The sequence below is a fragment of the Moschus berezovskii genome, chromosome 27 (assembly GCF_049115385.1).
Source record: "Moschus berezovskii isolate FMDL1 chromosome 27, NW_MosBer_1.0, whole genome shotgun sequence".
NCBI classification, from domain to species: Eukaryota; Metazoa; Chordata; class Mammalia; order Artiodactyla; family Moschidae; genus Moschus; species Moschus berezovskii.
The window spans coordinates 3,995,964-4,021,010 of record NC_142486.1 but is presented as its reverse complement, the minus strand read 5'-3'; the positions used below and the strand labels follow the sequence as shown (position 1 = coordinate 4,021,010).

At 53.8% G+C, this 25,047-nt stretch overlaps 1 protein-coding gene across 3 annotated transcripts; it reads right to left on the bottom strand.

Annotated features, from left to right (window-relative positions):
* Positions 1-255: 255 nt before the first annotated feature.
* Positions 256-25,047, bottom strand: DAGLB (diacylglycerol lipase beta). 3 transcript variants are annotated; one of them, XR_008683752.2, is made up of 16 exons: positions 24,855-25,047; positions 22,833-22,984; positions 17,289-17,460; positions 15,937-16,195; positions 15,157-15,279; positions 13,962-14,089; positions 12,729-12,855; positions 11,558-11,641; positions 11,019-11,096; positions 8,007-8,087; positions 7,793-7,920; positions 5,362-5,430; positions 5,205-5,277; positions 3,873-4,114; positions 3,034-3,765; positions 256-1,115 (listed from the first exon to the last, which is right to left on the bottom strand). XR_008683752.2 is itself a non-coding variant. In XM_055410349.2 (15 exons), exons 1-15 carry the CDS (start codon positions 24,947-24,949, stop codon positions 3,567-3,569), a joined length of 2,010 nt encoding a protein of 669 aa, XP_055266324.1. In that variant the 5' UTR covers positions 24,950-25,047; the 3' UTR covers positions 1,136-3,566. The 3 variants fall into 3 exon arrangements, 1 of the variants encoding a protein (XP_055266324.1); XR_008683751.2 differs by lacking the exon at positions 256-1,115 and adding an exon at positions 1,136-2,680; XM_055410349.2 differs by lacking the exon at positions 256-1,115 and having other exon boundaries at positions 1,136-3,765.

The following is a 25,047-nucleotide window of genomic DNA, read 5'->3' as shown; positions in this document are numbered from 1 at the left end:
ATTTACACTACATTGTACACGTAATCATTAAAACCATCACGGGTAAAAGTTTTAAAAGGTTAATTTCTGTCAAATGCGGTAGATGAAGAAAGTCGGTATTATCAGTGTTTTCTTAAGCTTTTCCTTTTCCTTAAACCTGCCCTTCTGAAATTGGGCATTTAATCCATCTTTGACCTGGTCATCCTCATAGTTGCTAACTTAGTAAAGTGCTTTTCTTATAGAACCCATTCTTAATGAGCAATATGCCTCCTTGTATTATAAAATCTTTCTGAATATGCATTAGAAAATTTTTTTGTAGCTTAGTAAAAGTGCACTCCTGTTTTCATGTTGCTTTATTCAAAGCTAATAAGTGCTTTCCTTAGTTCTCTAGTAACTAGGTAAAAAGATCATGTGTTGCAGCTTTATGGTTTTTAAGATTCTTCAGATAGTCCTCAACTGTAAGCCTCGGCGTCACTGGCCAGATGACCGACACTGCCCGTGAGTAACGACATGACCCCTCTTGCCTCACTGCGTGCACACGCTTCCTGTCCTTGCCCTAACGATGTTCCTTGGGGTCTGTGAGGTTCTGCCAACCCCGTGCTCGTGCTAACGAAGTTCTGTACAACTTACCCCTGGCAAGAATATGAGCTTGGACCTTTCAACCACTAGAACAAAATTTTTTAAATTGACAGTTGCAGAATTGTGGAGTGTTTTTACATTGATATTTTGCTAACGCGATTAGCAGTATGTTTTGCATGTATGACTTAATAAATCCTTGACTCATATGACCGGTAATACTGGAGTTCTTGAAGCGTGGGGAACACCCTCTGGTGTCTGTTTGCCTGCCTCACTGTGAAACCCTGGGTTGTTGGAGACAGTCGTGTCTTCGTGCTGGGGGGACAGGGAGTGCCCCCCATGGGGAGAAGACGGAGGAGCCAGCAGACAAGGGGTGTTGAGGGATGTTCGGTTTCGGAGCTGGTGGAGGCCGGTGAGACTCAGGTGCTGTCCGCATGGGGATGCGGGTGGCGGTGTCTCGGGTCAGAGCTCTGTGCTGAAGATGCTGGTGAAAGCAGCTGGCAGCTGGGCACGGTGGAGACTGACAGACTGTCAGACCCTTCCTGGAGCCTGAACTGAGACTGACACCAGCAACAGTGCGTGTGAGAAGCGGTTTTAACATTTTTTAATCAAAGATAAATAAATAATGCAGTTTAAAGACCACATCTAAAGGTTTGCTACAGAAACAGTAGTCTTTCCTTTTCACACCTTCCCCAGAGCGGTCTATTTTGAGTTCTTTTAAGGATACTTCAGACTCCACAGTATGTCTAAATCATATGGTTTTCTCTTACTTACCAGGTCACTAGTTTATCATAAAAGGATGTAACTTGGGAACAGCCAGATGGAAGAGACCTTAGAGGGCAGGTATGGGGGAAGGGCTGGGTGCCTGGCTCTCCCCACAGCGCCACAGGTTCATGGACTTTCCAGAGGCTTCAGTTCACTCACTGGCCACTGGTTATGGATGGCGCCTCCGCCTCTACCCTCCCCAGGGCTCAGGTTAAACCACATGCTCTTATTCCTTGTATTTTTGGTTCTAGCCATCACCCGTGACATTGCCACCCTCAACACACCTTTCCCGCTCATTAGATACAGTCCTGCTGGCTGGCGCTGATACTTGGTGTCTGCGTTGCCCTGGCCACAGAGACGCTCAGCTGTGTAGTGACAGAACCTGCCTTTCTTGGAGTTTGTGGTTTCTTTTGGGATAGTAGTTTATTTGCCTTGTTTTCTGTGTACTTGATAATTAAACATTGATCTCTCCATCTGTTATCTGGATCTTTCAAGATGTTTCATCAGTTTTCATTTCCCTAGAGGCACGGAGCTCTCTTGACCACCGCTTCTCTTAGTATTCAAGGAGTAGTTTCTAATTTACTTTCTCATCTTGATGGGACTTTCTAGGACCTTCTTGAGAAATATGTGGGTTGTCTTATTTTTGAGCTCTTGTATCTTTGAAAATAGCTTCACTGTACCCAGATACTTTCTGGTTGAGTCTTAAAATTCCAGGGTGAAAGTAACATGTCTTTGGCTTTTTTAAAAAATCCTTTATTTGGCTGTGTTGGGTCTTAGTTGTAGAATGCAGGGTATTTTTGTGTGAACTAGTTCCCTCACCAGGGATTGAACCTCGGCCCCCTGCACTGGGAGCACAGGGTCTAGCTTAGCTACTGGATCACTAGGGAAGTCCCTCTTTTGACTTTTAAAGGACACCCCCCTCCCCCTGGTCATCTCTGCCTCTGGAGGGGAGGTACTATGTGTCTTGCGGGGTCTGCTGTGCTTCCGTGTCCAGGGTGGGCCCCTCCATCTCCTGATGCTGTGCTCAGTGGGCTCCTCTGTCTGGAAGCCCGCCTCCCTCATTCAGGTGGTGCTTTTGGTCTCCCATCTTTTAGGCTCTTCCTGTCCAGGTTTTTTTCGCTTCCGGCTTGTGGATCAGTTTTGTGGCTGCATTACTTTTCCTGTTCCCAGGCTGTAGCTAGGAGGGTTTGAAGCTTTGCCCAGGTTTGTTTCTCTCGGTCCTTTGTTCCTCAAGCAGCTGGGCAGTCCCCGGCTCGAGCTTGGACACTGAACGCTGATGGCGGATCTGACACTGAGCATGCACATGGGTCAGGCAGGGCGGTGTGGCTCAGGGGGTCCAGGATCGCTTTCCTTCCTGCCACTGGGAATGTGCAGGGATTACATTTAGAGATGAAAGTTATGTGGCATTTTAGTTGAAGTTTTTTACGTGAGTTTTCACATGTTTTCAAAAGTCAGTGTGGTATGCCTGTGACAGCTGCCTGGCCTGAGGGCTGCGGGCGTCCCTGGAGGTCTGCAGGTTCTGGGAGCCGAGTGGGAGGGGCTGAGGGACATGTGCTGCACTGACCCGGTGCCCCCCCCGACCGCGCAACAGACTTCCCAGCTGTCCCTCTGGCCAGTCCCCCACCATCCGCTTTGCCCCAGGCAGAGGTGTCCAGGGCGTTTTTGTAGACAGGTTTGTTCTGTCTTTCCCACTTCACCCAGAAGTCCCTTTACCTCCAGCCAGCTCCTTGTTCTGTCCCTTCTGTCCCGTCCTTGTGGGTCTATACTTTCTAAAGAAGCCAGGTTACTGCCACTTCATGCGGTTCGCATCGGGGGTGGGATACAGTCAGATGCCGGGGCCATGGAGAACTCCAAGAAAACTGAAGGCTTCGTGTTGTTGATAGTGGATGGAAAAACACGCTCAAAACGTGACTGGTGAAACTGCCCACAGGCTGATGGAGGCGGTCGTAAGGCAGGACCGTCTCTGAAAAAGTGGCCCAAGGGGCAGGTCTTACAGATCCACTAGGGTCTTACACCTGGTTCCCAGGATCGGCAGGCCGGTGGGCAGGGGTGTCCTGCAGCTCTCTGCACACCTGCCCACCACCTCAGTGTTCTCCTAGCTCCTGAGCCTGCAAATACTGTGAGCAAAAGTACTTCTCAAGTTAGTCACACAGGAGACCCCCAACCTCTGATCGATGGGAATCCACCTACTGGCCTTGTCAGAACCCTGGCGGAGTCCACGGTCCGACAGCTCCCAGTCGCCCTGGTCATGCCAGGTCCACGCTGGAGCCTCCCCTGGCCGGGCAGGAAACGCAGGCGGCCCTGTCGGACACCACGTGGTCCAGGACTCTCATCAGGATGTCTGGCATGTGGTCTGTGAGCATCTTGGGGCCGATGAGTATTCTGCTGAATTCTGACTCGTGGGACCACCGCACAGTGTACCGAGCAGCAGGGTAGCAGGAGCACCTGGGGGAGGAGACGCGAGCCCGTGAGCACCGCCTCACGTGTCACCCCACGGGGCTCCTCCTGCCGCTGGCGGTGACGACTGCGGGGGCAGGGATGCCCACACTCACCTCCCTGAGGCGCCTTCTTCCTCCAGGTGGATGATCCTGCCGGGAGGGTACAGCGGCGGGTACTTGGTGGGGGAATTGAGCGGGGACTCGCTGGAGAAGCTGTAGGCCGGGGACCCATGCGCCAGCAGGCTGTGCTCCCCGAGGAGGGGCTGCGTCAGGTCACCCCCGTCCAGCTCAGTGGGAAGGTCCTCCGGGCTCCCTCCGAACAGCTCATACCAGCACCCACGCAGCAGGATCTTGTACTGCAGGGAGATGGGGGCGAACCGCATGACTCCAGAGAACCCCTGGGACTCGGGAGCTGGCGTCTGGGGGCAGTGACCCCACAGCCGCGAGGCTCGGCGCTCTCGTTTCTCAACGTGAGTCTTAGCAGTGTGGAGGCCAGGGCCCAAACTCCAGGGTCTCTGGGGCACTGATGCCATCACACTTGAACCAACGTTTAGAAAACAAATTCAAGTAGATTTTTGGGGAAAATGACCATCAATTCTTTTTAGGCAAGTCCGTAAATTGAAAACATAATTTTTGTTTTTTAATTTGTGTGAAGTGTGATGAGAAAGTTTATTTTTTAATTTAAAATTTTCTGATTAGCAACAACAAAAAAGTCACAAAATGAAGATGTTAAAAAGTAAAAATCATCTCTAATCCCATCATCTAAAGAAACCACATCTTGGTATATATTTTTTTGTTCACAGCTATGTATAATTCGTCCCCCAGCCCAGGGGGGTTGAATCATCTTCTCAGAGTCATTTTTAATCCTGCCCTTTAATAAAAAAGCTCTTGGGTGCATCACGGGTAGCCTTCGCTGCTGGGAAACCTAAGTGTACCTGTGGCCTGAGCTAAGCGGCTGCAGATCTGTGGAGACGAGGTCAGACCAGACCAGCACAGCTGTGTGCATGCTGGCAGGAGACAGGCCCGCCTAGCCTCGACCGGTGTGGACAGCAGGAGAGCCCGGGCTGCAGCCTGCTGCGCGGGGTGGGCACTGTCGGCCTTAACCTCAGCGTTAACCTCGGCGCTCAGGAAGGACAGCCCACAGCACAGCAGGACCAGCGCCTCTTAAACTGGCAGCCGTATTCTCTGAGCTTTGGGACGGAAGGCATCAGAGCGCTGGCTGTCAGGACAAGACTACAGAGGACACAGAGCAAATGACTCAGCCAAACAGAGACGGTTCATCTCTGCTTGCTCAGCATCTGCCTTGGGCGTCTCTGTGGCCTGTGAGGGCAGTGGAGGAGTTTCTAGCAGCATCATGAAAAGCCCTGGGCTGCGAGGCTCTGAATGAGAAACATCCTGCCGAGGCCCCGGACAGCTGGGTGGGGAGGCCCAGGGCCCCTGAGTTACCTTGGGCTTGTTGCAGTGGGCGATCACTCGCAGGATCCTCCTCTTCAGATCTTCCAAGTTGGTCACACTCAACCTGTCGAGCAGAAGGCCAGACTGAGGCTCGGCACTTGGCCTTCCCCACCTGCCCAAGCCCAGCTGGGGCGGCCAGCACGCTCACCTGGGAATCACGTCCTTGCCCAGGACAAGGGACACAATGAAGGTCTTGGAGTATTCATAAAGGGATTTGCTGAAAATAAAAAAAGTTACTTTCTCTTGGAAGCCTCCCTGAAGCAACTTTTTATTAACCGCCAAGCCAGGGAGAGGTCAGTGTCCCCAGAACTCAACTCTGTTCTCCATCCTCTAAAGGAGGAGAGAAATAAGAGACTGCAGTTACAGCAACTTGCTGAGAAAGTCCGAGGTGCCAACACTGGGCAGATAAATAAGGTCCTTAACCCAGTGTGGTGTCAAGTCAGAGGAAGCCAGGGAAGGGTGGACGCAGACGCCTCCTACGGGCAGGAGTGGCGCTGCGTGTCAGCAACATGGAAGGATGGGCTCTTAGTGAAACCATGCTGAGATAATGCGCTTGCTGTGAGGGGAGGAGACGAAACTGAATCATACTATACACAAAACCACCAGATTAAACAGATCACAGACCTAAATAAAGGTGAAAGGCCAGACTAAAAGGCTTTTAAAAGATATGACAGGAGACTAGCTCTACATCCTTAGCACAGAGATTTCTTAAATAAGAGACCCAAAAATCATAAGAGAATGACAAATCAGTGTTAAAATTAAGGACTGGTAAGCTGAAGACTTAAAGTAAAAAGACATCAAAGAGTGAGTATTTTATAACACATACTTGTAACTGATGAACAGCCGATGTACTGAATACATACACAATGCAAAAATAAGAGAGAGAAATGGATGAAAGGAACGTCATGAGAGTGGAGACGATAAATTTGTGGAAAGATGCAGCTTCATCATGGAAATGTTGATTAAACAATGGAACATCACTGTGCATCCATCAGGCTGGGAAAAAGGTTTACATCTGACACTGAACTGTTGGTGAGAACGTGGAGAGGGGTGCACACTGGTGAGGGTGTGAACAGGAGCAGCCACGACACAGCGGGCACACACTCCAGGGCCCAGCATGGCCCAGGGTCCGTCCCCAGCAGAACAGATGGATGGTTTGTGATACATGATGAAACCTAACACGCATTTACACAACAACATTTTGCAGGCATCAAATACGTGACATAAAAGGGGAAGTAACAAAAAATATAATTCCATTCCCCTAAATTTCAAAATCATGCAAATCCAAACTATATTATGTAGAGACACGTATATAAGTGCTAAAGCTGTTTTTTAAAGCAAGGGAAAGGACTTCCCTGGTGGTCCAGGGGCTAAAACTCCACGCTCCCAAGGCAAGGGGTCAGGTTCAATCCCCAGTCAGCGAATTAGATCCCACACGCCACAGCTAAGACCCGGTGCAGCCAGATAAATAAAGAAATTAAAAATTAAGCAACAAGCACTGCCCAGGATGTGGAGAAAAGGGTATGACTGCATGATTCTACTTAGAAGTATTTATCCAAAGAAAACAAAGACATTTGGAAGATACCTGCACCCCCACATTCACTGTGGCATTATCTTTAGTAGCTGAGATGTGGAAACAACCAAATTATCCACTAATGGATGATTGCATAAAACAGATAAGTTGCGCGTGCGTGAGCGTGTAAAATGGAATATTATTCAGCCGTAAAAAACAATGAAATCCTTCATTGATGTACGGCAGAACCCAACACAACACTGTAAAGCAATTATTCTCCAATTAAAAATTAACAAAAATTTGTTCAAAATCAGCAGGCCTGTTACTGTAAGCAACTGTAGTGTGTATTTAAAGCCAGTAATGCTTATAATAAACATGTTCCACTTTGTCTTAACCTAAAAAAATAACAAACTCTTGCCATTTGTGGACAGCATGTTTGGACCTTGAGGACAGTATGCTCAGTGAAATAAGTCAGAAAGACAAATTCTGTGTGACCTCACTTGGTTGGCGTTTACCAAGCTCAGGCACGCAGAGAGGAGACTGTTGGTTGTCAGAGGCTGAGAGGCACAGCAGAGGGAGGGAGTGGAGAGGTGGGTGAAATGGGTGAAAGTGAAATAAGGTACAAACTGCTGGTTATAAAGTAACAAGTCCCTGGGAGGTGACGCACAGCCGGCTACTACAATTAACGACACTATCTTGCATATTTGAAAGCTGCTAAGAAAGTAAATCTTAAGTTCTCATCACAGGGACGAAAAGATTCTATAACTATTTACCACGACAGGTGTTAACTAGACTTACTGTGGTCTGTTCACAATACAGACAAACATCGGATTGCGTTGTGCACCCGTAACTGATATCAAGTATGCCACTTATAGCTCAGTTTGAAAATGGGTCTCACACCGCACCATCTAGGAGATCAAAGCCGTGGTCTGAGAGACCCATGTAAGGCTGGCCCGGCTTTTTTCAACCAACAATGCTTTGACACAAACTTCTCCTGAGGATGAGAAAGTGTAACTTGCAGGTAAGTACCAATTTGACCATGTGGTAAGTGACGGAAAAGGAGTACCTGAGCAGTCCCCTGGGCGGGGAGAAAGCGTAGCACCTGACCCGCGGGTACGGGCTCTTGAGCATGAGGGCCAGCAGCGCTGCGGCGCCTGCACCCAGGCTGTGCCCCACGATGACCAGCCGGTACTCCTGGGGGCAAGAGCAGAGTGGGTAATGGCCGAGAGCAGACGGCTGACGGCAGAGAAGGCCAAAGAAAGCAAGAACTGAAATCTCACAGGTGCGATGCTGAACGCTTGGCTCAGAATCCCGTCGTTGACGAGTCGTCGGTAGACGTATCTGGCGGCCTGAGAAATGCCCTGCAAGTGCAGACACGGAGCTGTTGGTTGTTGGGCGCGACAGGACTACACGGGCCCCCCTCTGTGACTGTGTCCCCCCAGACAGGATGGGCCACCGTGGGACCAGCGGCCACATCGACCGCCCACTGCTGTATTCCTGGCAGCTGGTGCGGAGCCTGGCGCGAAGCAGGGGCTCAAGAGGTATTTCCATCAACCAAGAGGTGACTCAGGAACCTTTCCGTGTCAGTGGATGTCTCTGTGGCTTTTCCTGGAGCCACAGAGCATTCTGTTGTATGGACGTCCCACTATTTACTTTCACCAAGTTTCCGGGGTTGGTCAGGTTTAGATGATAAATGACTGATCTTTTAAGATGATGTTAAAACAAAATTCTGAAACCACAGACAGTGACAAAGACGCCACCGTTCCGGCGAAAGCCACGCTGACACCATCAGAAGGGAGCTCAGGAGGCCAGTCTTTCATTTCCAAAAATAAAGTACAACTTCCTAACAAACACAGCTGTCCACGCAACAGACTTCTTGAAAATCAAGTAGTTCCAATCAAGGAGGGACGACCTCGTAAACCAAAAACGTTTTGGGGACGCTTCCCACATGACAACACAGGACCCCAGGCCCGGCAGCCTGATCTCCAACAGGATGAAGTGGGGGAAATTCCACACGAGACGGGACTCCTGCTGGTGCCCAAACCTACTGCACATTCCCGAGTCCGTGATTCCACAGCCCTGTGAGCACAGCACAGACCTCGGCGTCACCTATGAGAAGTCAGGAGGTCTGGGCCACCGGCCAGATCTCCCTTTCCTCCCTGGCCTACCACACGGTGAGGTCAACTTCCGCTCAGCACCCACCAGCTGTCTGTCCAGGGCAGCCAGAGTCACGTGGCATCTGGACCACAACTTGGCTGGCAGTGGGTCTCCCTGGCACAGGCGTTAGGGGTGACACGCCTAGAGGGTGTTCAGCCGCACAGCCTGGACAGCGTCGAAGCCAGAACCTGGTGCCCAAGCCAAGAGCAGGGAACAGGTCTCACCCTCAGCCCCTCAGCCCTCCGGCCAGGAGCTGTCGCTGGATGAAACGGTGGAGGCGGCGGCCTTGGCTGAGAGCCGGTCAGGCCTGCAGTGTCACAGCGCGAAGCCTGGGTCTGCGGCTCAAACTCTTGTTGGAACAGAGGCAAGACACCAAGTCCACCGGCCTCTGAGGGCAGCTGGCTAGTTGATGGGGCTCTATCATAAATCTTAAATTTCTTATTTTCCTTCATGCACATCTAGTTAAACTGAACTTTCCTGTGAAATTCAGGTGCAAAAGACAACTGAGGGTTAAAGAAAAAGAATTCACATTCTCAGGACGATCAAGCTCCTAACTGGTGGCAGCACGAAATCCAAAAGCCTCCTCCACCCTGGATCTTCTCTGGAGTGTCCCGGCACACACACGCAAAACCCCCAGAAACCCCAAAACAATAGTAAGAATAACAGAAAACCCTGGAAGGAAAAAAGCTGTCCAGACAGGACACTGGGGCTCAACTACCAGCAGCCGCACTTTGGCAGTAACATATACTTTTATAAAAATTAAGCATTCTATTCAAAACATGATTACTACAGGAGCAATACGTTTTGGTTAAAAATCACACATGAATGTAGAAGAACAGTGCAAGCCCAGCGCCCTCCACCCCAATTCCTCAGGAGTGCCCTTTAGGGAACCATTCCGGATGTCCCTCCACCTGCAGCCTCATCAGTCATCATGTAAAAAAGCAAAGCGAAACCGCAGTGATACCACCTCACCCCCAAGAGGGCGGCTCTGTCAAAAGTCTTGGCAAGGACGTGGGGAAATGGGAACCTGCATAGTTTGCTGGTGGGGATGTGAGATGGTGCACAGCTTGGGGGTTCCTCAAAAACCTCAACAGAACAACAGCAGGAGACCCAGTCACCTGGCCTCCAGGCAGGTCCCCCGGAACTGAGAGCAGGGACTCAAGCCGTTAGCTGCACAGTCGTGTGCACAGCCGTGTTCTTCACAACAGCCAAAGGGAATTCTGACATGCTACCACATGGGTGAAGCTTGAGGATACTATGCTCAGTGAAGTTAGACGGTCACGGAAGGACAAATATAATTCCACTTAGGCGAGGAAAGTAAAACAAGCAAATTCGCAGACAGTAAAATGGTGTTTCCCAGGGGCTGGTGGCTCCCATGCCCCACCCCACCCCCATAGAGCAGTCACAGTGAAACAAGAAGTTGGAAGGAGCTGCAGGAAGTGCTGAGGCTGTGAGGGGGGCCTGCCTCTCAGGAGAGTTGCGGTGGGGGGTCTCCCTCTCAGGAGGATTGGGGGGGGCTGCCTCTTGGGAGGGGATGTGGGGGGCCTGCCTCTCAGGAGGGTTGGGGGGGCTGCCTCTCAGGAGGGGCTATGGGGGGCCTGCCTCTCAGGAGGGGTTGTGGGGGGGGTCTTCCTCTCAGGAGGGTTGGGGGTCTCCCTCTCAGGAGGGGCTGTGGGGGGGTCCTGACTCTCAGGAGGGGCTGCTTGGGGGCCTGCCTCTCAGGAGGGGCTGTGGGGGGGGTCTTCCTCTCAGGAGGGCTGGGGGTCTCCCTCTCAGGAGGGGCTGTAGGGGGGGTCTTCCTCTCAGGAGGGTTGGGGGGGCCTGCCTGCACTGAAGTGTCCTTCACCATGAGAAAGGACTGCCTTAGTTACGGGGAAGAGAAGCACCCAGATGCCCACTCTGACACTTGTTCCAGTTATGTGTGTGGCTGCTGGCAAGTCTCTCAGTCGCTGTAAACCTGCTTAAAAATCAAAAGGAACCCCCCAGGGCTTCGGGGAGTCATGCCGGACAGCACTGGGCATCAGCAGCCTTCACTACACGGAAGCGTTAAGAGGAGAGACTTTGAGGGGAAACTACCCCAACCCCTTTGAGTGTCTCCCAAGGGAATGCTCCAGACCACATGCCCCCAGCCCTACCTTATGTGCCCAGCAGTCCTGCACCTCACACTCAAGGTTGAGGGGCTCGCTCTCTGCAGACAGGTCCGTGAGGATGTCCTGGAACAGCGTATGGGGAGAGGCCATTGGCTGGGTGAGGCGGGGAAAGTGCCAGATGGTAGGACACACCTGAGGGACCCACAGGCGGTTGAGCCTGGACACTGGGGAGGGAACACGGGGTCGGGCCAGCGGACACCCAGAAAGTGGGGTGACTTTCGACTGCATGACTTCACTTATTATTCTTTCTGGCTTTGGGTGCAGAAAATTCAAGGGGAGGGTCACCCGGGTTAGGGGCCTGGGGAGTGAAGCGGGCACTCCCCTGGGAGTGGCGGGTCCAGCCTGCCAGTGTTAACTTTCCAATATTTCTCGGTGAGAAGGAAAAGGTTTCACCTGCTTTTCCAAAGGGCCCACTTCACACCCTGGGCCTGCCTCCCTGGGGCGGGTGCTGTCACGGAGGCTTCCCGTCCCATCTCCCTGCTCTGGGCGCGGCCCATGCCCCAGTGGGCGGGCGGGCCCCGTACCTGCAGAGACATGGTCCCTCTGACGGCCACCACCACCGACTCCTTCTTGTGATCCAGGGCCACCAAGAAGGGGAGCTCGTACACCTGGGGGTGGAGCGGACGGATGTCAGCACAGCCAGCCCGGCGTCTGCCTGAGCGCGTCCGGCACCTGGTCCCCCCGCTGGCGCGCGGGCCGGGCAGATGCCCACAGGCGGTGAGCGCTGGGGAAACCAGGGGACGGTGTCTGTGCCCATGGAGCGGGCGGTGTCGGAGCCAGCGCGACCTCACCTCCCCAGATTCCCCCGAGAGGAACTCTACGTGTGGCAGTGTGGAGGTGTTTTGAAAGAGCCCCCAGAGCAGACATGAGCCTTCTGTGGAAAATCGGCATTTTTAAGTCCATCGGCCCTTTCACCGGGATTACTGAGTGGCCGTGATCATGGAGCGGCGGTCATCACTGGGGGTTCCGGGCGCCCGCACCAGGCTGAGCAGCAGACTCTCGGGGCACGTGAGAACACGCCCCCGGGCGCTCTGACCTCAGTAGCATGGTGTGAGATGTTCCCATGCCCCAGGTGAGTCTACAGGCATGTGGGAGCCCATGGGCTCAAGCGCAGTACACAGGAGTCCCCCAAACTGTGCGCTGCAACTGTGGGGGCTCCTCCTGAGCCAGGCTCCCACAGCATGGCTGTGGCCTGGGCTCCAGAGATGTGAAAGCTCCCCGGGAGATTCTCCTGGACGGCAGACATGACAGCTGCTGCGCTCCCCGAGGTTCTGGGCTCTCGGTGCTGCTGCGGACCACACAAGGAGCCGCGAAACTGCACAGAACAGCCCCTGGCACAAGATGGACTGGCCGCTATGGGTTTGCCAACCTGCCCGGAGATTCCGAGACCCTCCCAAGTGGGAGGCCCGCTGCCCGGCATGGAGCCAGGCCCAGAGACGTGAGAGACTAACCCCCGGCACCCGTGTGGGGTTCCCACCAGGTGCAGCTCACGGCTCTCCAGGAGAAGCCGTCTGGCCCGTCTCACGCTCACCCTGGGTGGGTGTCACGGGCGCCCGTGAACCCGCTGAAGTAGCACATGAGATTTGGGGGAGAGCGTGTGTCTGTGTCCGTGTCTCCGCACATTTCCCCAGGGGGCTCATGTGCAGCCTCCACCAGAAGCTCCGAGGACCCAGAGGAAGGCGCGGCCCGCTCTACCTTGTCGTGGAAGCTGACGTGGATGAAGTCTCGGTGCTGCAGCCCTGTCGTCTGCAGGATGGAGCTCAGGTGGCAGTCGAGCTGATCACCGCCAACCAAGTCGTAGTCGGCAGTCCGGGGTCTGCAGCTGGAATGGGGACAGAGGGTCGCGGCCGCACCGGGAGGCCCAGCCCGCCGGCCCGCCCCCAGCAAGCGCGAGGACTACGCAGACAATATTCACACTCCGTCTGCCTAACCGCTAATGGCTTTTTGAAGACATTTATTCATTTATTTGGCTGCACTGGGCCTTAGCGGTTGTGAGGGATCTTTCACTGGGGCGCACTGACTCTCGAGTCGTGGCACTGGGGCCTGGTTGCCCCACAGCCCGCGGGATCCTAGTTCCCTGACCAGGGATTGAACTTGCGTCCCACGCATTGCAAAGCAGATTCTCAACCCCTGGACCAGCAGGGAAGTCCCTTTAATGGGTTTTAAATGATACTTCTTGTGTACACTTCTTACTAGAGTCTGGAACCATGGTAATACTTCCTGTGTTGAAAAAATAAACCAACAAGGATGGGAAGAGACCCCAGCCTCATCAGGAATGGACAAGCCAGCATCATCGCCTGATACGAGGTGCTGAGAAGGGCACTCACTCTGCACGGAGCATTCCTGCCAGAAATGTGTAACCTGAACCGTTCGTGAAGAAACCACGAGACATGGGCAGAGCGAACACCGTCCTACGATACACGAGACTGTCCTTTTCAAAATGTCAGTATCATGAAAGACACAAAAAAACGACTGAGGCGTCGTTCCCAACCGGAGGAGACTGAGCAGACGTGACAACGAAGCGCAACACAGGGGCCTGGATCGAAAGGGAGCCGCAGAGGGCGGGGCTGCGGGGCAGCTGACGACAGACTTCCCGAATTCTACACTCGTCCTGCAATTTATGTCAGAGAGAGACCTCGCTCTGAAAAAACACAAGCTGAAGTAATGGGGGGGCATGATGTCCAGAACTCAGTCTCTGATGGTTTTTGGGGGGACGCGCATATCTTTATGGAGAGACAGTGACACAGACACGGGACAAGTGAGCTGCAGCTGGGGCTCCAGATATAAGTACTGCGCCTACAGTTTCTCAGATATTTCAAAATTGTAAGGAGCTTTTAGAAAAGGGGAATGTGGTTATCTTTAGAAAATAATGTCCGGACACCGCAGCAAGTGACCTCGGCAGGGAGGTGGAGGCCTCGGACGACCTACCAGTCGCCACCGACCCGGCAGAGCCCTGTGAAGGGGTTCCTGTAGACGTAGAGGGGCCACCCGTAGGCGGCGGCTGCAAACTGCATGTAATGGTGGCAGTTCTCCAGCTCTGCATCCAGATCGGCCTCCTGCGGGGCAGAGAAACAGCCTCCTGTCAGGGGAGCCCGTCACGGAGATCCACACATGGTCCGCTCTGGCGTCTCACTGTATGTGGGAGTGTGGCTGGTTTACAGCGTTAGTTTCTGGTGTACGGCAAAGTGGTGCAGTTACACACGCACGGACTGACTCTCTCAGATTCTCTCCCCACACAGGACACTGAGGAGGGCTCCCTGTGCTACACGGTCAGTCCCTGCTGACCCTCTATTTGATCTCTGGTAGAACATGCTATGACCTTAAACCTGAACTTGAATTCCTAATTCTTCCCTTTCTTTCTTCAGGGAAAGAAATCCTCTTGGAGGACTTCTGTTGGAGAAACTGATCCTTGAATACAGACAGACAGAATCCCTTAATATTTTTGGCTGCGGTATGTGGGATTCTAGTTCCCTGAAAGGGATCAAACCCACGGCCTCTGCACTGGGAGTACAGAGTCTTAACTGCTGGGCCACCAGGGAAGTCCAGACCCCTCATTTAGAAGAATGCACAAATTAGAAGCAGAAATTGCTAAGTGACTTTGCAACTCTGGTGAAATAAGCCCATGACTTCCTGCTGGATGCACGTGTAGACACCACGTGCAGCAACAGGGGCTGCTGGGAACCAGGGGCTTGAATGAGCAGCTGAGACAGACAAATGATCCTTGGGCAATTTTCTCTTTCAAAAGCTGAGGTCTGTGGCGGGAAAGCAATGATCAAGCAAAGCGGAACTGCTCCCCAGGCCCAGGGAAGAGAGCGCATGCACTCTGGGAGAACATGGTTCCATCCCAGAAGGAAGTTTTGATGTGCAGACAACAGCCAATTTCCTAAAAGAGAATGCTTGGGGGAAAAAGAAACAATCGACAGGTGGTGAACTGGCCAGGAGTCAGCTCCCCCTACTCGAAGGCCAAGGGATGCGGAGGGCCCTCGCCTCACAGGCCCCAAACCACAACTGGCAGATCTACACATCAAGATGTCAATCGACTGTTAACGAAACTATTTTTTTTTTAATTTACAAATAGGTATAAATGTCAAAAGGGCACAACCCAACAGAAACATGGGCTTACCTGGAAGGGCCCAGGGGAGTGGGTGACTACCTCGGTGGGCTCCGGGGAGCTCCGGGCGTGGTCCTGCTGCTGATGGAGGAGGGCGAGGCCGGCCGCGATGTCACTGGGCACCAGATCTGTGTCCTGACGGGACCACCACGGCTCACCACCCGCCCAGCGGCAACGGCCACAAGTCCCCGAGGGCCGAGGTGTAGGCAGCTCACGCGCACACACACACAGCCACAAGTGAAGAGACGCTTTTGAAAATACTTCCCTTTCAGGACGCCTGCACATGAACCTCGTGTTTCCTACTCTCCTGCCCTCAGACTAAACCCACTCGAGGACATCATCATATTATTGACTCCTATTCTCAGATTGCACTTAAGTGACTCAGCTATTTTTAATCTACGACACATGCCCAAAAAGTGGGCAAATGTGCCCTGTTTGTAGTAACAAACGATGCTAGTCCTGTTTACACCCTCGCTGCCTGAGATACTGAGGTCTTGTTGAGAGGGCCCACGGCTGAGGCTGACAAGCCTGGGCTCACACTCACCGGGCAGGGCCAGCCTAAAAAGACCACCGGACTGGGAAAGCCCCAGGGTCAGTCTGCAGGGCCTGATCTGAGCCTCTCCTCCGGGCAGGGACAGGGAGCCCCACCGACCTGCCTCCCACCCCCAGAGGACTTGCCCTTGGGAGCTACATTCTGTCGACAGGGAGACGGGCTCGGGATGCAGAGAACTCATCTGCCCCAAAGAAGCGTTCACGTAACAGAAGGAGACAGAGCAGACCCTGGTGGCTTACTGAAAAGTAGGTTGAGAAAAGTTCTGCCGTACTCGAAAAGGCGACACGAGTGTGGTCGTCCCGGCCGACGCAGCAGCACAGCAGCCTGACTCGTGTCTCCCACACGCCGGTTGCCGCCGTCCTGAGGCCGCTCAGCAGCTGGCTGGATTCGCGGCTGTCCAGGGGTTGGGGACCCAGGGGGGCGCCTGGGGCTGCCTTGCCCCCCAGCGGGTCGAAGACGATGAGGATGGTGAGCACGGTGGAGGCGATGATGAGCCAGCTGCAGGGCAGTGGGGGGCGGGCTGAGACCCGGGTCCTGCAGCCCCTCAGCCATGCAGGGCCGGGGCGCCCTCCCGGGGGGCACCTCCTGCCTCGGGACAGCTGGGGCTCCAACTACCGAGGAAGACGGGGAGCTGGCTGGGGCGGGCAACTCGATTCCTTGAAAAAGTTCCTTATGAGCCCACAGCCAACCAAGGCCTGGCAAAGAACGGGGCCCCCAGAGCCACAAAAGGAAAAGGGGGCTGCGTGGCAGACACAGCCGCGGCCGGGCCCAGAAACCCCTGCCCTTGACCCTTGACCGGGGTTTACTCCCTGGGGCCCAGGGCTCTGCTCGCAAAACCAGAGGAAGCTTCCTGCACTCGGGCCACAGTCGAATGGCTGTCATCCGCACTGTGCTCAGTCGCTGCAGTCGTGTCCAACTCTCTGGGACCCCATGGACTGCAGCCCACCGGGCTCCTCTGGCCATGGGATTCTCCAGGCAAGAACACTGGAGTGGGTTGCCATTTCCTCCTCCAAGGGATCTTCCCAATCCAGGGATCGAACCCTCTTGAGTCTCCTACATTGGCAGGCAGATTCTTTACCACTAGCGCCACCTGGGAAGCCCTTTTATCTGTACAGTTTAATACTTCCAGGCTGCCCAGATTCACAGGGCATGGTGGGTGCAAGAGTGTGTGTGGTCCAGGAAGGTGACCCAGGATGGGCCGCCGTGGCCTTGGCTGCAAGGCTCGGGAGTGCGGCGGGAGCCCCCATCCCGGTTCACAGCCCGCGGGGCAGGACTAGATCATCTGTACAATCTTTAGCTGGGAAAGGCAAACGCCTGACTGCAGCGGGCTGTGCCCTGCAGCAGCTCCGCACGCCGTGCGTCCTCTCATCCCGCTTGCAGTTCGTGCCCTGCTTTGGTCTTCAGGCTTCTTCCCTCTTGTGAGGGGCCGGAGGGCACGCAGAAAAGCGGGAGCTGGCAAGGACGGAACTACAGCCGGCAGTGCGTGCTGGGCAGTGAACCGCTCCTCCCGCGTGTCTAACTACTTCAGCAGGCCACCTGCAGGGGGCGCACCTCGGACGAGAGCCAGCAGGAGGGGACGGGGCCTCCTCACCTGACCACGACGGTCGCGATGACGCCGCTGCCCACAGTCCGGTCGCACTGAACGCCGCCCGTGATCCAGGCGGCCCCCAGGGACGCCCAGACCATTTCTGGCAGGAAGAGCGCCAGGCGCACGTAGAGCAGCTTGGACATGGATTTCCGCGGTCCCGGGTTACAGATGGTGCCTGGAACACAGAGCATGTCCATGCTGGACACTGGCCTCTGCAGGGATGAGGCGGCTCCTTTCAGCAGAAACATGGCAGCCGCAGTACAGATCTGTGCTGGCTGCTCCCGCGCCAGCGGTGCTTCTACCCGTAACCGGGAACCACCGCCCGCCTCTGAGAGCAGAGAGGCAAAGCGAGGGATGGGAGGCAGGACAAAAGCCTCAGAATTGTTTCTTAGACTCATTGGGACTTAAAAACACTTCTGAGAGAACTTCCCTGGTGTCCAGTGGTTAAGAATCCACCTTCCAATACCGAGGACACAGGTTCAATCCCTGGTTGGGGAACGAAGATCCCACAGGCCCAGGAGCAAGTAAGCCCACGCACCGCAAGAAGAGTCCACTTCCAGCAACCAAGACCCAATGCAGCCAAAAATAAATAAATATTAAAAAAAAATACACTTCTGGGTTTTCTAACTACAGTGACCATAAAGTCATGATCCACATTGGGTTACTTCTGAGAGCAAAAGGAGGCTCTATTAATAATTATGCCAGGACAAGCGACGTCAAACAGAGCTGTCACAGGCGAGCGGGGGTAGGCAGTCACGCAGGTTCTCACAGCCAGGCAGGTCTGGGACCACCTGTCACACCGCCCGCCTGAAACACCTCCATCCTCAGGACGACTGCAACGCAGTCACCGCCCCACTTCACAGATGAGGAAGCGGAGGCTCACGGAGCTCAGCAAGCACTTTCTAGATCCAGGGCTGCATGACCCAGGCTCTCTGCCTCACCAGCGCCCCGTGGGCATCACTCTTGGGAAGCGAACAATTGTGACCTGGAGACCCCTTGCGGACGCCCACCCCCGAGACACGACATTTAAAACTGCGTTTGTAAGACAAACCCAAGTTTCGTTAATCTTGATGTAAAACATCAACTCTCCCCCTTCAGGAGAAGTTGTGATAAACAACAACTTCAACACCAAAACCACCACACGATTCAAACAAAAACAGTCACTGAAAGAAAAAAAACAGCCCTAAGACCTGAAAAATAATTTGGTAAGAAAACAGCTTTTAAATTCCCAGAGCTACCTGCCAGTAGAATGAATTCTGAGGGTCACCTTTTGGAACATTAGACACCATCAGGCCTTACCGAGGGCACAAAGTCAGAAAGTCCTAAGGTAACTGACACGGCTGCCTCTCCCCCTGAGGCGCAAGGCCTGCAGGTCTGCAGAAACCTGTCCCCTCTCTGGAGAGAATTCTCCTGTTACCACAGCCCAACTGCCAGAGAGAAACAGGAAGGAGGATCTGCTCATAGCGCACCCTGGGGGCCGAGGATCCTGAGGAAGGGGCTGCTCCGATGCTGCACACCAGGACCCAGGACCCCAGCCCCTGGCACCGCCTGTGTGGGGCAGAGACGGAGGCGAGGAAGCAGGAGACGGGAGTTCTGGCGAAGGGTCCAGAAAAGACAGGAGACGCCGAAAAAGTCTCTTTTTCAAGTGCATGCTTGCCTAGGAAAACATCTTGCTTTTATGTAAACCTTTATTTTCCCCTTGGGGCAGTCAGCCGCCGGCTGGACCTGGTGCTGCAGTGGGCATCATGAAGCCAATGCCCAGAATGGATGGTGTGACTGCGTCCCCGAACGCGATGGCCTCAACGTGGTCTCGGGAGGTAACCCCGCTGCCCCTCCCGAGGCAGGGCCACTGATGCACGAGCCGCAGAGGGCAGGCCTGGGCCACAGAGCCTGGGCATGCAGCATCTCCCACTGCCCAGGAGCTGGGGACACAGAGGGCAAGGAGAGCAAGACTTCCTCAAACCCAAGCCAGATGCGGCCAAGGGCAGACCTTGACCTTGAGGGCATTCTGTCAAAATGTGGTATTCATGAGGGTGGTGGTTGTTTAGTCACTAAAAGTGTCCAACTTTTTTACGACGCCGTGGACTGTAGCCCACCAGGCTCCTCTGTCCATGGGATTTTCCAGGCAAGAATACTGGAGTGGGTTGTCATTTCCTTCTCTAGCAGATCTTCCCGACCCACGGACTGAACCCGCGGCTCCTGCCCTGGCAGCTTCCTTATCACTGAGCCACCTGGGAAGCTCATGAGGGTGGATCTTCCCTAATTAAACCTCCCACATGGTTGAAACAAGAGGGTTTCATCAGGGAGCTTTCCAAATCAAAACTAGAAACCTTATAGTTTCTACTAAGGTAATGAGCTGAAATTACACCTCTACCTTGCTAAGAGAAATTCTGACTTCATCCGGATAGCTCATCTAACTGAAACCCTTCAGTCATCACCTCTGTTGCCAGAATGGTTACTCCCCTTCTTATCCGACTTCAGTCATCCCGTTTGCCTTTTTTTCCCCCTTAACTTTAGATATTCCTCACTGAAACTTAGGTAACATTGAAAATAAAGCATACAATGTTATTCATTGGCAACTAAACTAACATGTTTTTATAAAATACTGTCTTTGGTTCAGCTGTGGTATCTTTATCTACAAGCATCAGAAACTTGAACTCAGGCTGGTTTAAAAACCAGCAGGACCTGTCCTGACTCCAAGGACTGGAAATGCAGGGCAGGGCTGGCACGGGGCCCAGCCGCGCCCCACTCTGCACTCCGCCCACCTGGGCCCGAGGGGAGGCGGCGGCTCATTCCTGCAGCATCTCCCCAAGGACAACAGCACACTGCTTTTGGATCTTTCCCAGGTACCCAGAGAAGGACGTCCTGGGAACTTCCCAGGGAACTCCCCGAATTTCGCTGGCCCGAACCAGGTCACACGTCCAGTCCTGAACCTACCACTGACCTCCGAGGATCACTCCAGCGTGGGGCAGAGGGTGGGCGCCTGACTCTATCTGAGGAGTCGGGGGTGGTCCTGAATAAAACTGGTTCTGTTTGGAGGAGGCTGCCGGCCAGAAAAGCGATCCACCCATAACACCCCGCACCCAGCAGACGCTTGCCGAGCCCTGACGGGTGAGCTGGGCCCGGTTTGGCATCCTGCGGGTGTCTTCGCGGAGGAGGCCAGGGCACGCAGTCATCCGTCCCTCATGCAGCGTGAATGTGCCCTGACATCACCAAACATCTCTGAAGGAAAACGTTTAAGGGGGCAAAAAGAAAAGCATATCTGTAACCCACTGCGGGGCTTCCCTTGTGGCTCAGCTGGTAAAGAAAGAATTTGCCTGCAATGCGGGAGACCTGGGTTCGATCCCTGGGTTGGGAAGATCCCCTGGAGGAGAAAAAGGCCACACACTCCAGTATTCTAGCCTGGAGAAGTCCATGGACTGTAGACCATGGAGTCACAAAGAGTCGGACATGACTGAGAAACCTTCCCTTTCACTAACCCACCGTTACAGTCATAAACCTGGAGCACTAAACAGCCTGTGGCGTGAACGGACAGGACAGTCAGATTACACACCCTGTTTCTGAAATGACACAACCTGCACATTTCATCTCAGAAAAGCCGACCTCACTCAGAACCTCAAAGCAGGGAAGCCACATTGCGCATCCCAGCTCCCTGCTTTCCTTCAGCCTCAGCACTGGTGCCAATCCGGACCTGGGGTCCGAGTCGGACGGCAGGACCGGGACTGCCTCTGATCCAGACACCACGCGTCCATGTTCTCAGAGGTGACAGTACACAGAGCTCTCTAATCTCCACGGTGCTGCGGGACACGCCACGCGCCGTGGTTCCGGCTCATCTGGACCCGGAGGTCTTGTTCTCATCACACACTCTGCCGCTAACATTGCTCTCTGCATCTCCCACCATCTTTTAGGTCTCGGTCTATGGTTCGAAACCGCGAGACCCAGACTCCGTCACTGGGTGGATCGGCTACTTCCTCCCGCCCAGTTCTACCACCACCATTGGCATTCCTCCTACATTCAGGCAGTGAACACGCCCTGAAGCGCACTGGATGGCAGCCTGCCAGGCAGCCCTGCCTCTGATGAGCTCTTATTTACTGATGCATTTCTTTAGCAGCCAGCAGAGTGCTCAGCGCATCCTGCAAACCACAGTAAGCGACAGGGAGGCTTTCCAGCGTTTTCAGGCATTCTCAGCTAAGTGACTGCAGAAAACGGTAAAAGAAGAAGAGATGTAACTTTTGGGACTTACCTGGTGGCCCAGCGGTTAAGAATCCACTTGCCAGGGCAGGAGACATGGGTTCTATCCCGGGTCCAGGAAGACCCCGCATGCCACAGAGCAGCGAACCCACACCCTATGACCGCTGAGCCTGTGCTCTAGGGCCCGGGAACTGCAACGACTGAGCCCATGTGCTGCAAGTACTGAAGCCCCCAAGCCCTAGAGCCCGTGCTCGGCAGTGAGAGAAGCCCCGGCGATAAGCCCGTGCACCACAACTAGAGCTGTGGTGACACGAGAAAAGCCCGCGCAGCAGCAAAGACCCTGCAAAGCCACAAAAATACACTATCGCACACAGAAAAGAGCAGAGATGTAACTCCTACAGCTCATTAATAAAAGACAAAGAACCCGATCTAAAACTGGGCAAAGGATCTGAACAGACGTTTTTCCAAAAATGACATGCAAACGGCTACCGAGCATATGAAAAGAGGCTCGATGTCATTAGTCATCAAGGAAAACGGACTCCGAACCATGGAGAGGCACGACTTCACATCCACTAGGACGGCTGACCTCAAACGGTCAGATAATAAGTGTTGAGGAAGATGTGGAGAAACGAACCCCCAGGAAGTGCTGGTGGGAAAGAAAAATGGTGCAGCTGCTTGGAAAACAGGCTGGCAGTTCCTCAGAAATTTAAACACGGAGTTTAACTTTAGCATTAAGATCTAGCAGTAGCACCCCTAGGGACACATCCAAGAGAAATAAAACATCATGGGTATATAAAGCCAAGATGTGACTGTTCAAAGCAGCACTATCTGTAATAGCCAAAACGTGGAAACAACCCAAATGTCCACCAACGGACGAATGGTTAGGTAAAATGTGGTATATCGGTTCAATGCAGTATCGTTCAGCCATGAAAAGGAGTGAAGGGGACTTCCTGGTGGCCCAGCAGGCTAAGACTCCTGCTCCCACTGCAGGAGGCGCCGGGCTCCATCCCTGGTCAGGGAACTAGATCCCACACGGGACAACTAAGGACCTTAGAGTGCCACAAGTAAGACCCAGCACAGCCAAATTAAACAAATATTTTAGAAAAAGAAAGTGAAAGGCGCTCAGTCGTGTCCGACTCTTTGCGACCCCATGGACTGTACAGTCCCTGGAATTCTCCAGGCTAGAATACTGGAGTGGGTAGCCTTTCCCTTCTCCAGGGGATCTTCCCAACCTGGGGATGGAACCCAGGTCCTCCCGCATTGCAGGCGGATTCTTTACCAGCTGAGCCACCAGGGAAGGCTCTGCTTTAAAAAAAGAAAAAGAAAAGGTGTCCAATAGAAAAGCCTCATCCTTACCTTTCATGCTGACACACACGATGGCTGACACGGTGCCTATGATAACTGCCAGGAGGACAAGCAGCACGATCAGGTAGCTGCTGAGCAGGACGCCCCCCGGGCAGTCCAGCTTCCCTCTGTGCATCAGGTACAACATCAGGATGCCAACCCACCTGTCGAGACACGGGCAGGCTCAGAAATGGAACCCAGGGAGCCGCTTTGCAAAACACGACGGAAGAAAATAAAAGGAGTTAGTACTTTCCCAAACAAGGCCAGGTTCACTTTGGAATCTTAGTCGGTCAGGAATCTGCCTGCAGTGCAGGAGACCGCGGTTCAATTTCTGGGTGCGAAAGATCAGCTGGAGAAGGAAATGGCAACCCTCTCCAGTATTCTTGCCTGGAGAATCCCATGGACAGAGAAGCCTGGCAGCTACAGTCCCTGGGGTTGCAAAAGCCAGACACAGCTGAGACTAAACCACCACCAATAAAAGATTTAGTAAATCGACTAAAGAGTACAGCTCTTTTTCCTTTTTTTAATGAATTTCATACTTTGCTGATGCCATTGTTTTTATTCTATACCTGCTGTAATACATTTATTACTTTATTTACTTGGTCTTGCCAAAAAATCCTGGCATGCAGGATCTTTGCTCCTGGACCAGGGACTGAACCTGTGACCCTACAAGGGAAGCTTGGAGGCTTAACAGCTGGCTCACCAGGGAAGTTCCTGTAACACAGTTAAAGCCATAAGCAAGCAATTTCAATGCAAACTCCTGGGAAAAAGCCCCCATTGCGACTCTGAGCTAAAACAACAAAGTATATGCTTGTTCAGTTATCTACAGAATTTTTACTTCTGTTAAAACACATCCTAACCTGCTGCGTGTAATACAAAAACAAGCGGTTGGGAAAAAAGCTACGGAAAGATGCTCCGTGGTGACCACGATCAACTTGAAAGGACCAGGACTGTGGACTCCTAGGTGTATTTTGCAATTCAGTGCAGGACGATGAAAGTCAGCACCAAACAATCCAAGACGACGGTGACTCACCACTGGAGTTATTTCAGAATCAGGAAGAGAGCATCATGGGCCAGAACCCAGTTTTAGGGGGTTCAAGGCCAGAAGGGGAACTGGACTAGATGACTGTGTGCTTCTGTCAGTTTTGTAACATTGTGACTCCCTGTCTAGAAATAAAACAGGAAATGATCTTGGTGAGATGGGCTCTGAAAACTACAAAAGGACTAAGCAGCAGCTCATAATATTTCACGTTCTTACGTTTCTTTCTCCTAAAGAATCTAAATACTTTTTTTTTTAACATATCAGATAGGTTTTTTTTTTTTTTTTTGGCTGCGCTGGGTCTTCCTTGCTGCGCATGGGCTTTCTCTAGTTGCAGCCAGCGCGGGCTTCTCACTGCGACGGCTTCTCGAAGGCGGAGCACGAGGCTCTAGGGGTACAGCCTTTAGTAACTGCAGCTTCTGGGCTCAACAGTTGTGGTGCCTGGGTTTAGTTCCTCCGGACATGTGCGATCTTCCACGACCAGGCACTGACCCCGTGTCCCTTGCATTACTCTTTGCTCAGACCCTTTGGGGACAGACTTCAGGCGTCCGATTCTACAGATTGGAGAGTAAGTGCCAGTCCCCGGCGGTCCTGGGATTCACCCGCGCCCGGCTCAGGAACCGCACACGAAAGGTACTGCTGCCAACCTCGCGTCCGGCAAACACGGGATGCCGTGCGTTTCCGTGCAGAGCGCTGGAGAGCTGCAGGCGGCAGCGCCCGGCTCCGGGGGAGGAGATCCCGCGGCCACCGCCTCGGCCGCCAGCGCGCCCCGGCGGCTGCAGGCGGGGCGCCCGAGCCCCACAGCGGCGGCGTCCGGGCGGCGGGCCCGCCCCGTGACCCTGGGCACAGCCCGCCCGCCTGTAAACGGGGACAGCGGCGGCACCCACGTCCCCGGGCGGCGGAGCGGGCCAGGGACTCGAGCGCGGGGCAGACGACTCCCCGCCCGCGGCCGGCCCGTGCCCGCTCCCTCCCGCGCGCCGAGCCCGCGCCCTCACCACAGCACTCGCACCAACAGCTCGAAGACCCCTGGGAAGACCAAGTCGTCGCTGGCGAAGGCCCAGCGCCGGCCGAACAGCACCATCCCCGGCATGGCGGACGGAGGCCCTGCCGTCCGCGGCGCCCACAGCCGCCCGGAGCCCGGCGCCCTCGCGTCTCCGCCGCCTCCCCGCGACTCCGCGCAGGCGCACG

Coding starts and splice junctions, on each gene's coding strand:
- DAGLB (XM_055410349.2), bottom strand. CDS start 24,949: ATGCCGGGGATGGTGCTGTTCGGCCGGCGCTGGGCCTTCGCCAGCGAC. Junction 11,642..12,728: donor ACGTCAGCTTCCACGACAAG/GTAGAGCGGGCC, acceptor CTCCACCCCCAG/GTGTACGAGCTCCCCTTCTT. Junction 7,921..8,006: donor AAGCGTTCAGCATCGCACCT/GTGAGATTTCAG, acceptor TCTTGCCCCCAG/GAGTACCGGCTGGTCATCGT.